General features: G+C 37.8%; 1 protein-coding gene and 1 long non-coding RNA gene across 6 annotated transcripts in view; one reads left to right on the forward strand and one right to left on the reverse strand.

Moving 5' to 3' along the window:
- The window catches only part of EIF4E (eukaryotic translation initiation factor 4E), a 54738-nt gene extending 38061 nt beyond the window's left edge, over nt 1–16677 (forward strand). For 2 of the 5 annotated variants that reach the window (XM_003129314.6, XM_005656555.4), the window contains exons 3-7: nt 3914–4009; nt 8416–8479; nt 9151–9264; nt 10924–11063; nt 13418–16677. In XM_003129314.6, the coding sequence (XP_003129362.1) occupies nt 3914–4009; nt 8416–8479; nt 9151–9264; nt 10924–11063; nt 13418–13532 (529 nt within the window). In that variant the 3' untranslated portion in view covers nt 13533–16677. Of the gene's footprint in view, nt 1–1711; nt 2504–3279; nt 7793–8078; nt 8480–9150; nt 9265–10923; nt 11064–13417 lie in introns of those variants that run through there. The other 3 variants (XM_084973365.1, XM_084973366.1, XM_084973367.1) reach the window with 3 other exon arrangements.
- Nucleotides 1–17062, reverse strand: part of LOC146401035 (uncharacterized) — a 271100-nt gene that overhangs the window by 21931 nt on the left and 232107 nt on the right. The window contains exon 3 of the long non-coding RNA XR_014813342.1: nt 399–530. This is a non-coding gene — a long non-coding RNA (uncharacterized LOC146401035). The remainder of the gene's footprint in view (nt 1–398; nt 531–17062) is intronic.

Below are 17062 nucleotides of genomic sequence, written 5' to 3' on the forward strand. Positions count from 1 at the left end.
TTATTTTGCTTTTTTACCTACGTCATGTGAAAGTTCCCAGACTAGGGGTCAAATCGGAGCTGTAGCTTCTGGCCTGTGCCACAGCCACAGTAACACAGGATCTGAGCTGCTTCTGCAGTCTACATTATAGCTCACAGCAACATAGGATCCTTAACCCACTGACCAAGGCCCAGGATCGAACCCGCATCTTCATGGATACTAGTTGGATACGTTTCCGTTACACCACAAAGGGAACTCCTATCACCATTTTTTTTTTGTTTGTTTTTGTTGTTGTTGTTTTTGTCTTTTTGCCATTTCTTGGGCGGCTCCCGCGGCATATGGAGGTTCCCAGGCTAGGGGTTGAATCGGAGCTGTAGCCACCGGCCTACGCCAGAGCCACAGCAACGAGGGATCCGAGCCGCGTCTGCAACCTATACCACAGCTCACGGCAACGCGGGATCCTTAACCCACTGAGCAAGGGCAGGGATCGAACCCACAACCTCATGGTTCCTAGTCGGATTCGTTAACCACTTCGCCACGACGGGAACTCCCTATTACCATTTTTAATTGAGGTATTATCGATGTATAACACTATCTGTTTTCAGATGTACAGCACAACAATTCAGTATGTGTATATAGTGTGAAATGATCACCACAGAAAGTCTAGTTAACATATATCCATCACAACACGTATTTACTTAAACTTACAAATTTAAGTACAGCTCTCCTCATCATATTGTTAATCATACAGTGTTTGTTATTAATCACCTAAATGTTGATTCCTGTGGAAGTTCACCGATGACGAGACATTAAAATCCTCAAAACTCTATTAAGCCTCAGGTAAAATGAGATTTAGTTTCTTAGCAACTTTCAAATTTGCAGTGCAGAATTATGAACTATAGTCACCATGTTGTACATTACTTCCCCAGGACTTATTTTACAGCTGAAAGTTTGTACCATTTGACCCCCTTCATGCATTCCCCCACTCCTGTGCCTCTGGGAACCACCATTTTTTTCTCTATAAGTGAACTTGGGGTGGTTTGTTTGTTTAGATCCCACATTTAAGTGAGAGCATACAGTACTTATTTTTCCTGTCTAGTGTCTAATTAAGCATAAAGTCCTCAGGGTCCGTTCATGTTGCAAACGGCAAGATTTCTTTATTTTTTTATGATATGAACAATCCATTAAATGTATATACCATATTTTCTTATTCATCCCTTGATGGACATTTAGGTTGTTTTCATGTCTTAGATGTTGAAAACTGCAATAAACATGGGGGTGCATATATCTTTTAAATTTTAAATTTAGTGTTTCATTTTCTTCAGATAAAGGCCCAGAAGTAGAATTGCTGGATCAAATAGTAGTGTTTTTGTCTTTTGTATAGGGCTGCACCTGCAGCATATGGAGGTTCCCAGGCTAGAGGTCAAATTGGAGCTGTAGCCACTGGCCTTCACCATGGCCACAGCAACTCTGGATCCAAGCCGCATCTGCAACCTACACCACAGCTCACAGCAACACCGGATCCTTAACCCACTGAGCAAGGCCAGGGAGCAAATCTGTGTCTCATGGATGCTAGTCAGATTTGTTTCTGCTGAGCCATGACGGAAACTCCCTCAAATGATAGTTTTATTTTTCATATTTTGAGGAAAGACTGAATTAACTTTAGAAATCTAGAGTACAGTACCTGACAGTTTGTGTGTGGGGGGGTGTTTAAAAGTTTTTCTGCCTGTGCTTTTTTTTTTTTTTTTTTTTTGTCCTTTTAGGGTGGCACCCGAGGCTAGGGGTGGAATGGGAGCTGTAACTGCAGCAACGCAGCATATTCGGGGATACTAGTGAGATTGTTTCTGCTCTGCCACAACAGGAACTCTTCTACCTTTGCTTTTTTGTCTTTTTTTGTTTTGCTGCCTTTTTTCTGGAGCTGCTCCCACACACGGCATGTGGAGATTCCCAGGCTAGGGGTCTAATCGGAGCTGTAGCCGCCAGCCTACGCCAGAGCCACAGCAACATGGGATCCGAGCTGTGTCTGTAACCTACAACACAACTCACGACAATGCCGGATCCTTAACCCACTGAGCAAGGTCAGGGATCGAACCCACAACCACATGGTTCCTAGTTGGATTCGTTAACCACTGCACTTAGCATGACGGGAACTCCCTGCTTTTGCTTTTTTAAAAAAACTTTTTTTCCTTGATAGTGGGTTGACAAATACAAATTATCAAGTAGGTATTGAAATGTATCTCCTCTTTGAGATTATTAAGCTTTAATATAAAATGTCTATATGGAAATCTGTCTTCATATAACATTTTTATCATTGGATAATTGAAATTCCCTTTGAGTTGGTATGGTAACTCAGAATTTTACTAAAGATGAATCATTGGGATGATTACATTTAAGTATAACTTTGATGTGACATCAGTTTATCTTGAAAGTATTAGAATAAGACTTTTTTTTTTGGTCTTTTTTTGTTGTTGTTGTTGTTGTTGCTATTTCTTGGGCCGCTCCCGCAGCATATGGAGGTTCCCAGGCTAGGGGTTGAATCGGAGCTGTAGCCACCGGCTTACGCCAGAGCCACAGCAACGCGGGATCCGAGCCGCGTCTGCGACCTACACCACAGCTCACGGCAACGCCAGATCGTCAACCCACTGAGCAAGGCCAGGGACCGAACCCGCAACCTCATGGTTCCTAGTCGGATTCGTTAACCACTGCGCCACGACGGGAACTCCAGAATAAGACTTTTTTTTAAACAAAAGTTACTTCTTAATTAACAAAAGTTACAAATAGTGTATACAGATACATAGAAACTGGTATGCATTATTTCAGAATATCTCCATGATAGCATTACTCTGTTAATCCCTTTATTATTTTTCCATTTGTGTGAGTCCCATATTCATAGTGCTCTCATTTCTCTCTTGTTTCTCTGTAAATTCAGCTCCTGTTCCCTACTTTCCAATTAAGTGTCCTGCTCTGTTTTTCTTAAGTAACTGTGCTGAATTATCTCTATCATAGCAGTTAATATTTGTCGCTCTACAGCTTTATTGTGAATTCCCTGTGGGATGATCCTCAGTGGGTATCTAAATATAGCAGAGACTGTTATGTAGTAAGTACAAACTACATACTTTTTAAATGAAAGAAATAGGGAAAACTACTCATTATTTGCTATTATAAGTAAATTATTTTATTTTTCTGATAAAACGTATATGAAATTTACCATCTTAGTGGTTTTTTTTGTTTGTTTGTTTGTTTTTTTTTTTTGTCTTTTGTCCTTTTAGGGCCACACCTGAGGCATATGGAGGTTCCCAGGCTAGGGGTCCAATTGGAGCTGTTACTGCTGGCCTATGCCAGATCTGAGCCGCATCTGCGACCTATACCACAGCTCACGGCAGTGCCGGATCCTTAACCCACTGAGCAAGGCCATGGATCGAACCTGCAACCTCATGGTTCCTAGTTGGATTCGTTTCCGCTGTGCCACAATGGGAGCTCCCCATCTTGGCCATTTTTAAATGTACAGTTCAGTAGTGTTAAGTACATCCCCATTGTTGTGCAGCCAATATCCAGAACTCTTTTCATCTTGCAGAAAAACTTAAATTCTATACCCATTAAACAACATCTCTCCATTCCTTTACCATTTAGCCCCGGCAACCACCGTTCTACTTTCTCTATGAATTTGACTGCTGTAGGTGCCTCATACTTTAAGTAGTATTACACAGTATTTTTTTTTTTATTGTCTTATTTCATTTACACTTTCCTTCCTTTTAAAGTTTGTTTAATATTCCATGGTATATTCCATGCCATGTTTTGTTCATCCATTTATCTGACAGTGGTGGACACTTGGATTGCTTCCCCCTTTTGGCTGTTATGAATTAACACTGCTTTGAACATGAATGTAAAACTTATTTATTTATTTATTTTTTGACACTGACTTTTCTGTTTTTAGATGGGCACTCTGGTTTTTTAAAAATGATAAAAGCAAAACTTGGCAAGCAAACCTTCGGCTGATCTCTAAGTTTGATACTGTTGAAGACTTTTGGGCGTAAGTAACCATTTTAGGATGTTTGTTTTATTATAATTATTCTTTTTAAGTTGCACTCACAAAATAAAGGATAAGGTGAACACTTAGTATTCACCTGTTTGTCCATCTTCTCAAAACTTTAAATTGGTGATTATTCCTCATCAGTTTTAGAAAGCTTCCATTTTGTCATCTTTTATCTCTGCCTATTCTTTTTTTTCTTTGTTTAGAGATATCTTTCCCTGAGAATCTTTCATTGTCCCTAGAACTTTTTTTTTTTCTTCCTTTTTGCTCTTTCTTTGGACTGTTCCCGCGGCATATGGAGGTTCCCAGGCTAGGGGTCTAATCGGAGCTGTAGCCCCCGGCCTACACCAGGGCCACAGCAACGCTGGATCCGAGCCGCATCTGCAACATACACCACAGCTCACAGCAATGCCGGATCGTTAACCCACTGAGCAAGGGCAGGGGCCGATCCCGCAACCTCATGGTTCCTAGTTGGATTCGTTAACCACTGCGCCACGACGGGAACTCCCTGTCCCTAGAACTTTTGACAGCTTTTTGGAGCTTGTCCCCTTTACTGGTCGCCTAGACACATTTGCTCTATTCTTGGGCATTCCAGAACTTTGTTAGGTTCTCAAATTCTTTTAAGTGTAACATCTGGATATCTTGTGACAGAGATTCTGAGGTTTTGAAGACTGAATTGGTCAAAATTCGAGGTTTGTCAAAGAATGACAGTGTCTGTGATTAGAGTTTATTTGTTTTATACTTTATAATCAACTTTAAGAAGAATAATTGATACATTTTTGAGATTTCATTTCACATTTAGTAAAAAGTTAAGATTTGGGGGGTCTTAAATCTTTGCATGGCTCCAAAATATAATTTAAAATAGTGAAATCTTTTTTCAAGAGGCTTTGGAATATTGATTCTCTAAAAACAAAGTTGATTGAGTATGTCTCTTATATTTTTGCTTTTTTTTTGGTTTTTTTTGTTTTGCTTTTTAGGGCCGTACTTGTGGCATATGGAAGTTCCCAGGCTAGGGGTCTGATCAGAGCTATAGCTGCCGGCCTACACCACAGCCCCAGCATCGCCAGATCTCAGCCACATCTGCAACCTAGACCACAGCTCATGGTTTCCAGTCGGATTCATTTCCGCTGAGCCACAACAGGAACTCCGAGTGTGTCTTTTTTAAATTTTATTTTATTTTATTTTTGTCTCTTTAGGGCCGCATGAACGGCACATGGAAATTGCCAGGTCAAATCAGAGCTGCTGCTGCTGGCCTACACCACAGCCACAGCAACTTGGGATCCGAGCCACACCTGCAGCCTACAACCACAGCTCGTGGCAATGCCAGATCCTTTAACCACTGCGTAAGGGCAGAGATCAAACCCACCTACTCATGGACACCATTTGGATTCATTACCACTGAGCCACAATGGGAACTACTTTTTTTTAGGGCCGCACCTGTAGCTTATGGAAGTTCCCAGGCTTGGGGTCAAATTGGAGCTGCAGCTGCCAGCCTATGCCACTGCCTCCGGCCTGTGCCACAACCACAGCAATGCCAGATCCTGAGCCTGGGTGCCTGCAACCTACACCACAGATCACAGCAACACCGGATCCTTAACCCACTGAGCAAGGCCAGGGATCAAACCTACATCTTCATGGATACTAGTTGGTTTCATTACTGTTGAGGCACAATGGGAACTCCTCTAATTTTATTTATTCAAGAGTTCTCTAAGAAATAAGTCTCCAGTCTCCTGTGGAGGAGGAAGAGCAAGGATCCTGAACCATTCTACTTTGATGAAGATTTGCATATACCTAGTTAGTTTGGCTTTCGCCAGTTTACATAATTAATGTTTCTAAATGGGCATCTAATTACAGTCTGACCCCCTACTTCAGTTAAGTGTAAGCAGTGTCATTGCTTAGTGGATTTTTGTGCCATAATTTAGAGAGAAATTCATTTTTGGGGTTTTATTTATTTTTTTGTCTTTTTGCCTTTTCTAGGGCAGCTCCCGCGGCAAATGGAGGTTCCCAGGCTAGGGGTCGAATCAGAGTTGTAGCCGCCAGCCCATGCCAGGGCGACAGTAATGCAGGATCCCAGCCTCATCTGCGACCTATACCATACCTCATAGCAACACTGGATACTAACCCACTGATCGAGGCCAGGGATTGAACCTGCAACCTTGTGGTTCCTAGTCAGATTCGTTAACCACTGCACCACAATAGGAACTCCTAGAGATGAATTCTTAAGCTTTCTATGTAAGTCACTTTTTTTGTGGGTCTTTTGCCTTTTTTGCCATTTCTTGGTCTGCTCCGCAGCATATGGAGGTTCCCAGGCTAGGGGTCTAATTGGAGCTGTAGCCACCGGCCTATGCCAGAGCCACAGCAACACGGGATCCGAGCCACGTCTGGGACCTACACCACAGCTCATGGCAATACTGGATCCTTAACCCACTGATCGAGGCCAAGGATCGAACCTGCAACCTCATGGTTCCTAGGCAGATTCATTAACCACTGCACCACAACAGTTACTCCTAGAGATAAATTCTTAAGCTTTCTATGTCACTTTTTTTTTTTTTTTTTTTTTGGTGGTGTTTTTATGGCTGCACTCACAAGATATGTAGGTTCCCAGGCCAGGGGTCAAATTGGAGCTGTAACCGCTGGCCTACACCACTCAGGATCCAAGCTGAGTCTGCTCTTGGCAACAAGGGATCCTTAACCCAATGAGTGAGGCCAGGGATCGAATCTGTCCTCATAGATGCTGGTCAGATTCATTTCCACTGAGCCTTGATGGGGACTCCCTAAGTCACTTCTTAATTTCTTACTTTTTTGGATTATATTTAGTGTCAACAGCCATTGAGGGTTTTTTGATTTAGCCAGTCTGTCTGCATTGTTAGGATTCTGTTTAAATGTGCCATTACAAATTCTCATTGTGAACTTTCCAAGAGACCTTGGCATTTGATGAAGAAGAAAGGAGACAGCAGAAAGAAGCATTGTCTTTTCTACCTTGATTGCCATTGAGCAAGGTCACTTCCACACTATCTAATAATTTTATAAAGGTGGTGGTGCTGATTCTGTAGTATTTAGATCTGTAATACTGCCTAGTGGAAGCTGTTAGTGATAATGTAGTTTGAGAAGAATTACCATTAAGTAGAACAACCCAGGAAACCTTATGCTGTCTTATGCAATCTCACCCAAATTGGATTTGTTGTTATATTGTGGATGTGATCCAAAGGATGCCAGACTCTTAAAAATGCTTGAAGTATTTGTAGACTGGGTTAAAAAAACACTAAGACAGTTTTACCTAAGAATAATAGCACCATCCATGGCCAGTAGTCCATATAGCTAAGATCATTACTTCTCTATGATGTTGGAGATAGGCAAAGTATTCTTACTGTATTGTCAATTTTGCAACAGTTTTACTGTAATAGACTTCATGAGATCAAATGATCTATCTAGCCTCCTCCTTTCAGGCTAGTGAAATACCTAAGTCATCCCAAATGTTAATCTGTTACATTGCTCTTTGGGAAATCATTTAGAAATACAGATTATTTGGTTCCACCCTGTATTTAGAATCCTAAGAAGCAGGGCCTGGAACCATTGCATTTTGTAAAAAGCTCCCTAAAAGATTATTACGCTGATTTACTAGTAATGGTCTGTGGTGTTCGGGAACCATTGATCTGCTCTACTCTTGGATACTTTCAGGAATAATAATGTTGATTTATTTTAGTCATGTAATTCCAATGGTCAGGAAGTTTGTCTTGCTTTCTCTTTTTTTGTCTTTTTGTGTGTTTAAAATTCTCATTAGGAGTTCCCATCGTGGCTCAGTGGTTAACGAATCCGACTAGGAACCATGAGGTTGCGGGTTCGATCCCTGGCCTTGCTCAGTGGGTTAAGGAACCGGCATTGCCGCGAGCTGTGGTGTAGGTTGCAGATGCGGCTCGGATCCCGCGTTGCTGTGGCTGTGGCATAGGCTGGAAGCTATAGCTCCAATTCGACCCCTAGCCTGGGAACCTCCATATGCCGCGAGAGTGGCCCACAAAATAGCAAAAAAAAAAAAAAAAAAGACCAAAAAAAAAAAAAAAATTCTCATTAGCCTCATGAATTCTTTAATCTACTTAAAGCCACCCCATACCTCTATTCTCAGTTTCTTATATATACATATGTGTATATTAAGTTAACTAATACATCAAAATATACTTTTTGTCAGAATAAAATCTTTAGCAGTACTTTCTTGAAAATTATCAATTGTTGATTCTTAAAGGTGACCATTATTAAGATCTGTTTGGTCCATTTCAGAAGCTGACTCAGAAAGAAAAGTAAATATGAGCTTCTGTCTTGTTATTTTAGTCATACTCTCTGAATGTATGTGTAAGTACCTAAACTCTGCATTACATATTCCATGTTTATAATTGTCCTTTTCTTTTACCTAGTCTCTACAACCATATCCAGTTGTCTAGTAATTTAATGCCTGGCTGTGACTACTCACTTTTTAAGGTATGCTTGATTGGTGATTTCATGTTTATTGTAAGACTGGCTCATTCAGTTATTCATTAAAAAACTTGCTGTAAACTTAAGAATAGTTAACGCTCCAGAATAAATTACCTTTACCAGGTTTTAGCAAAAATATATTTTGCCCTATTTTAATATAAATATTTGCAATTAGATGAGAATCTTACTGTATGGGCACATACTGTGAGTGATTTTGAAGAGAACTTTAATCACCCAATCCAGTCTCTTCTTTATTTATTTGAGTAGATCAGCTCTGGAGTTTGTCAGGAATTCTTAACCTGGGGTGTGTGGGTCCTTGAGATATTTGAGTTTTGTCAGATGATGTAGCAGGTGGGGCATTCATTAGCACTCTGAAATTGCAGTTTTTTGTGTGTATTTTCTGAGTATAGCTTCTCGAAGGTGTTTGTTCCTCAGAATGTTTTAGAACCTCCAAATTAAGTGAAACTCTAAGTTTGATAGCTTATAAGTCAGGACTCTATTATTCTGCAATCCAGGCCTCTGGCTTTAAGTCATATATTTTTTCCCCATTACATCAGTAATAGTTACATGGAAGTAAAGTAAAAAGTTAGCAGGATCGTTGCTTGCTGTTTCTAGTGATGATCTCTTAAATTAAATTAACAATAGTCTCTTATATCGTTGTCTCCCTAACTTTGTAGGATGGTATTGAGCCTATGTGGGAAGATGAGAAAAACAAACGAGGAGGACGATGGCTAATTACGTTGAACAAACAGCAGAGACGAAGTGACCTCGATCGCTTTTGGCTAGAGACAGTAAGGTTTTAAAATTGTAAAGCTGTTTTGGAATGCTGAGACTTAATTTATGTTGCATTTTATGTTGGTTACTTAAATCAAGAGTATAAGGATGCCCACTCTTGAAATCTAATAAGCACACACTTAGTTTAGTTTTGTCATGTGAATCTTGTATACTTTTTACATACTAGTACAGTGAAACCCCCTGCCACATTTACAAATCCAGAAAGTGATTGGGAGTTGACTTAACTTCCACAATAAAAGCTCATCCTCATCATTTTATTAACTTCAAAATTAGAGAACCTCTCACATTTTATATGATGTCAGTTTTTACAATCCTTAGAGTATTGCTTTGTATACTAAACTTTTTAGATCAGTGAAGGAAATAGTTAAATTATAGCTTGATATCATTGAGCTTATATGTTGTGATGTAACTTGGAACTTTTGGCTTCATACTACATTTATTAAATAGGAACTTACAGGCATTTTCTCTAGTGAGAAATTTCAAACCCCAAGCTTTTAGGAGTATGGATTATACTCTTTTATATCCCTCGCACTTGAAAGTGTCTGGCTTATAGTTAGCACTTTCTTTTTTTTTAATGGCCGCACCTGTGGCATATGAAAGTTCACAGGCTAGGGGTCATATCAGAGCTGCAACTGCTGGCCTACACCATGGCCATAGTAATGCCAGATGCAAACCATGTCTGCTACTTACGCTACATCTTGCAGCAACACTGGATCCTTAACCCAGTGAGGGAGGCAAAGGATAGAACGTGCATCTTCATGGATACTAGTTGGGTTCTTAACCCGCTGAACCACATGGGAGCCCCTATAGTTAGCATTTACTAAGTCAAGTAATAAGAAATATTTGAATGAATGGCATTCTTTTTTCCGTCTTTCTTTCTTTTTTTTTTTTTTAAGAGAAGAAACTTAATTTTGCTTTGGGGAGAGATTATCAGTAAATAAATCATGTTAGAATTCTATGTTAAAAGTCATTTCGGTTTGCAAGATGACAAAATTTCTGGAGATGGATGGTGGTATAGTATGAATATACTTAATGCCACAGAACCGGCCGCTTAACATGGTTAAGGAATTCCCTGGAGGCGCAGCAGATTAACGATGTGGCATTGTCACTGCTGTGGCTCTGGTTACTGCTGTAGTGTGGGTTCAATCCCTGGCCCAGGAACTTCCATATGCCACCAGTGGGGCCAAAAAAAACATGGTTAAAATAGCAAATTTTATGTTATATACTTACCATGGTTTTTTACAAAATTAGAAAATGTTCAAGAAAAATAACAAGAGTAAAATTCACTTAATCCATGGCCAGCTATTTCAGTTACTCCATTAATATTTTTTTGCTGGCAAGTATAAGCAACAGTAGAGCAAATGAATATTAATAAAATAATTCACCTTTTATGTGCCCTGACATCAGTTGCCTGGTTTGCTTTGAAAAAATTAACATAACTATTAATGTTCTTGGTATTAGACAAATTGACGAATTTTTCAAGAGCCAGGACTAAGAACTATGTACATAAATATAATTTTAATATTCAAAAGGACAGCTGTTGATTTAAAAACTTTTTCAGTTTCATATATATACAAATATATGAGACAGTTGCAGCTTAGTAAACTGTTTAAAATCTGTTGAACCTAATTTGGGATTGGGCCTTTTCTTTTCAGCTGCTGTGCCTTATTGGAGAATCTTTTGATGACTACAGTGATGATGTATGTGGAGCTGTTGTTAATGTTAGAGCTAAGGGTGATAAAATAGCAATATGGACTACTGAATGTGAAAACAGAGATGCTGTTACACATATAGGGTAAGTTTTGCTGTTTGTGTGTGCTTCTTTTAAAATAGATAACTTAAAACAAGTACTTTTTAAATAGTGTGTAACTTAGTAGATCATTACTTTCCTTGTTTTTATGAACACTTTTATAATCTTGAGTCCTCTATTGGAATTCAGTGTCTTGTTCATAATTTTTTCACTTCTCTAAATTTCTTTCTTTTTTTTTGTTTTTTTAGGGCCACACCCGCAGCGTATGGAAATTTCCAGGGGTAGGGGTCCAATTGGAGCTGTAGCCGCTGGCCTACGCCACAGCCACAGCCACGCCAGATCCGAGCCTACACCACAGCTCACCGCAGTGCCGGATCCTTAACCCACTCAGTGAGGCTAGGGCTCAAACTGTATCCTCATGGATGCTAGTCAGATTTCGTTTCCACTGAACCATGACGGGAACTCCCTAAAAATTTTTTTCCTACCAATGAAGTGTATAATCACCAGAACAATCTGTTTTGGGTGTGGCATTTTATTTATTTATCAAATGAGAATATTTCTTTTTTTCCTACTTTAAAATCATGGTGTTAACTGTATATAATACACAATAATTTGGTGAGTATTGGCACATAGTGTATGTGTATTTTATGCTTTCGTGTACACTGTACATAAAATTTTAATTGAAATTTAACTCATGGTCTCTTGATTTTGTCCATATGTAAAACCCACGTGTAATTTTTAAACTTTTTTGGTAAATATTACTGTTTGTAAAAATTGCATTTCCCCCCCCCAAAATGTCAGTCATTGTTAACTAGGATTTTCTTTTTACGACATTTAAATTAGTAAAATTGGACTTTAAATTTTGTGTTAAAATTAAGTACCAGCCATAGGTCACACTATGTTTAATTTGCCCCTGTATATATTAATTTTTCAAACATTACGAATTGTCCTATGAACGTAATTCCTTTCTGAATTACAAGGTGTAGGGATTTTCCAGGTTTCATTCTCCAGAGGGTTTCTGTATCTAAGAGGAAGTTGATTATTGATTTGTCATTATGTTCCTAATCTTCCTGTCAGCATCAAAACTTGTTAATTGTGGTGGTATCCTGTTTTTTTGAAAATGTGTTAAAGTAATTAAGTATGAATTTCTTTACTCTGAAAGTTTTGCATTTGTGTCAATATTAAAAGTTTTTGAAATCTTTTTTTTTTTTTTTTTTTTTTTTTTTTTTTGTCTTTTTGCCATTTCTTAGGCTGTTCCCTCGGCACATGGAGGTTCCCAGGCTAGGGGTCTAATCTGAGCTGTAGCTGACGACCTACACCACAGCCACAGCAACGTGGGATCCGAGCTACGTCTGCGATCTATACACCACAGCTCATGGCAATGCCGATCCTTAACCCACTGAGCAAGGCCAGGGATCGAATCCGCAGCCTCATCGTTCCTAGTCGGATTCGTTAACCACTGTGCCACGATGGGAACTCCTAAAAGTTTTTGAAATCTTTATAAAACATTTGACTTCAGTTTATTTCAAGGAAACATTTTTTTCAACCTTCTAAGTTGCATGGCTCAGTGTTCTTGCTTTTTGACATTTCTAATGATTAAATATAATTGAAGGTAGTATGTTATATCCTAATGTAAATTTGGTAATAGTTGTAGTTTTAGTTATCATAAAATTATTTTTAGATACTTTATTCAAGGGAATGTAGTGAAATCTTCTGGAGGGTAGAGTATGAATAAAATGTCTTGGAATCATACTAATTAATTAGCATCCTAGTTAATTATGCATGTAATATGGCTTCACCATATGTGTTTGTGATCAGTTGTTTGTAAATAATCAGGTACTCTAGGAGTTCCTTTTGTGATGCAGTGGTTAATGAATTCAACTAAGAACCATGAGGTTGCAGGTTTGATCCCTGGCCTTGCTCAGTGGGTTAAGGACCCAGTGTTGCTGTGAGCTGTGGTGTAGGTTGCAGCTGAGGCTCGGATCCCTTGTTGCTGTGGCTCTGGCGTAGGCCGGCGGGCTACAGCTCCAATTCTACACCTAGCCTGGGAACCTCCACATGCCTCGGGAGCAGCCCAAGAAATGGCAAAAAGACAAAAATAATAATAATAATAATCAGGTACTCTAAACTATAATCACCATAAGCCCAGGGCTATCCTTGCTTTGCTTATTATTAATTTACTAATCACAGTACCTGATACATAGTAGACTCTGAAGTATTGGTGATTAACCAAGATTGTTGTGAAAATGGAGAGTAAATCTTGCTAAAAGGGAAAGAGTGCAGTTTCATGTTTCACTGTCTAGTCTGGGTATTTTTTCAACATATAGAAAGAGTAATAATACTGAATTTGGGGTGTGTGAATAAAAATTAATGGCTGCTTTCTTTTCTTTTTCTTCTAGGAGGGTATACAAAGAAAGGTTAGGACTTCCTCCAAAGATAGTGATTGGTTATCAGTCCCATGCAGACACAGCTACTAAGAGCGGCTCCACCACTAAAAATAGGTTTGTTGTTTAAGAAGACACCTTCTGAGTATTCTCATAGGAGACTGCGTAAAGCAATCGAGATTTGGGAGCTGAACCAAAGCCTCTTCAAAAGCAGAGTGGACTGCATTTAAATTTGATTTCCATCTAAATGTTGCTAAGATATAAGAGAAGTCTCATTCGCCTTTGTCTTGTACTTCTGTGTTTTTTTTTTTTTTTTTTTTTTTAAATTTTGGCTAGAGTGTCCACTGTCCCAATCAAAGAATTACAGTACACATCGTCCCCAGAATCCGTAAGTGTATTCCTGGCCCACTCTGTATTAGCTTAGTAGAATTAACCATTACAGACACATTTGACCCATTCACAGTATTTAAAAAAAGAATTTGCATTTCTATACCTTCTAGGAGATAGATTCTTTTCATGTTCCATTGTATGCAGGAGCATATTTTGCTGGTTTGAAAGAGTATGATGCATACAGTTTTCTAGCAATTTTCTTTGTTTCTTTTTACAGCATTGTCTGTGCTGTACTCTTGCTGATGGCTGCTAGATTTTAATTTATTTGTTTCCCTACTTGATAACATTAGTGATTCTGATTTCAGTTTTTCATTTGTTTTGCTTTTGTTTTTTTTCCCTAATGTAACATTGGTGAAGGATCCAGGAATATGACACAAAGGTGGAATAAACATTAATTTTATGCATTCTTTGGTAATATTTTTGGTTTTTCGTAACTACAAAGCTTTGCTACAAGTTTATGCATTTCATTCAAATCAGTGATCTATGTTTGTGTGATTTCCTAAACATAATTGTGGATTATAAAAAAATGTAACATCATAATTACATTCCTAATTAGAATTAGTATGTCTGTTTTTGTATCTTTATGCTGTATTTTAACACTTTGTATTACTTAGGTTATTTTGCTTTGGTTAAAAAATGGCTCAAGTAGAGAAGCGGTCCCATTCACATTAAGACAGTGTACAAAACTGTAAATAAAATGTGTACAGTGAATTGTCTTTTAGACAACTAGATTTGTCCTTTTATTTCTCCATCTCTAGAAGGAATTTGTACTCCTATTGCAAGGCAGTCTCTATTATATCTTCTCTTGTAGTGTCTTCCACGTGAACAGCATAAGTTTGGAGCATTAGTTTGATTATGTTATTTCAATTTTTAATAAATTGAATAGGTAGCATCATATATATGGAATTAAATGGATGTGGCTATCTTTGTTTTTTATAAAGTAAGGCGCAATCCTTCAGTCTTAGGTAAATAATGTACTCAATATGTTAAAACTCATGAGAATTGCAACCTTGGTGTATCACCATTTGATTGGTAAAAATAGTAGTTGTAAAACTTGGTTGCTGAATTGAGATTTTTTGTGTGTCAAAATGATAGCATAGGGAAAGAATTATAGGTGGTGGGGGCGTATGCATTAAGAATTTTGTTAGTATTGCTGTCTAAATAGAATTGGAATAAACAGGTTATAAAGACTTGTACTTATAATGATTAATTGGTGTAGTATGGTTTTATGTAAACTTGAAAACTTGATCTCTTTGTAGGCATCATTTGAAAACAGTTGTCTATAATACATAATTGTATATTCTAGATCCTATAAAATGAAATATAGCTATATAGTAGACAAAAGGATAAGCTGAACTATAGGTAGAATAAAAACCATTAGTTGAGAGGAAATTTTGTCTTTAGATGGTGATTATGAATTAATCATTTTAAAACTGATAAGCTTGACAAAAACCCTATATTAAATAAACATGAAATTAATAGTATTGATTTTATTGAAGAATTCAACAGTTTAAAGGGTACCACAAGCTACCATCTGAGTACTATCAATACCACAAACACCCCTTGTTCAGTATTCTAGAAATACTGAATCTTTGTGTTGATAAGCTCAATATACTGTACCTAATAATAGCTGTTGTTTAAGCTTGGGTGATTGGTTAATGTGACTTATTGTCTTTGTTGATATATGTAGATGTGAGCACTTCAGGAGCTTCCTTAAAAGTGGTGGTGGGGTGTGGGCAAAGGGTGGCATTGGAGGAATATATCTATTAGAAATTACTGCTTTATTTCCTTAACTCTAGAATTAAAAAGTGCCAGCGTTGGGGGGGTAGAGGAGGAATAAACTATTAAATGTACACAGTTCTAAATTTTTAGAAACCCAGATTTATAGCATTTTATTATCCTTATCACTGCCATCTTAGAATCACAATCAGTTTTAAGTTTTTTTCCCCTCATATGGGTGGGAAGAATGATTCTGAGTCAGTTTTGGCAAATGCCAATTAAGTATCACAATGACCTGCCAATTTTCTAACTTGATTAGTATCTTTTCTAAATATAAGATTAGATTGTACATGATTTTCTAAGTTACTTTTTCCTCTGTCCAATAGGATATTGTAAATAAATATATTTTCATAATAGAGAATTAAAATAATCTTTAATGGATGAATAGTAGTTCACTGTAGGGATGTGCCATATTTCATTTAACCAATGTAATTGTTAATAATTCCAGTTCTACAGAAGGACTTGAGGCATACTATGTAAGAACCAAATAATTAAAATCCTTACATAGTACTTATTATATGCCAGGCAGTATTCTAAGCACTTCACATGCACTTTAACCTGCACAATGATACTTTAATCTAGGTGCTGTTATCCCCCCTTAACAGATGAAGAAACAGAAGCAGTGAAAATTTAAGTCATTTAGTGTGGATTTGAGTCCTGGAAATGTGGTTCCAGAGATCCTACAAAGCACATTATACAATCTCAATAGTATAGAGCCTACCTGATGGGCTATATAGTAAATTGTACCAGATTATAGTCAATTTATAGGTCAGGACATTTTTTATCTTGCTTCCTTTGGTAATGAAACATATAATAGATTGAGAGTCCCCCAGGCTACTCTTCACAATTATTTGGGGTTTTCGAGAACATGGAGACAAAGGTACAGGAGTTTAGAGGTGCATAGATTAAGTGAATATTTTCATATACAGTTTTAAGTGTCTATATCCTGTTATCTTCTAAGATAAAGTGAAATCAAAGTTTTCAAGCTGATAGGAATTGAGATTCTTAAATGCTGACATTTGCATTCAAAAGGATAATTTTAATTTACTAAGGCAGTGTGATAATGTGATGTTTTACATTTAAAAATTAAAACACATTAATGACAAGTCTCTGTGCTACTTTTTATCTGTAACTGTTATGGATTGTCTTCATTATTGAATAGATGGAAAAAACAGCTGAATTTTCTCAGACCCTCTGGGCAAATGGCAAGATTTCAGGTCAGATTGACATTAAATAACAAAACCCTAGGTCAGTGCTATCCAGTGTTTCTGTGGACCAGTATAGAACTAGAGACCATCTAGAAACTTCTACAGGAATTTCATGTTGCTGCGACATTAAAGTAAGTGATCGTTTCTCTAGTAACTTAATTTTTAAAAATATATTTGGTCAAAAGTATAATTTGGTGTTTGAAACTGGTCCTTCATTGGATATAGTTTGAGAGAACTCTTAGATTGTTTTCCTCAGTACCCAAGGCCAGTCATTTGCCCATCA

Source organism: Sus scrofa, chromosome 8 (assembly GCF_054392235.1).
Source record: "Sus scrofa isolate SSC_HxYL_T2T_F1_AM1 chromosome 8, Sscrofa_HxYL_maternal_Yorkshire_Landrace_v2.0, whole genome shotgun sequence".
NCBI classification, from domain to species: Eukaryota; Metazoa; Chordata; class Mammalia; order Artiodactyla; family Suidae; genus Sus; species Sus scrofa.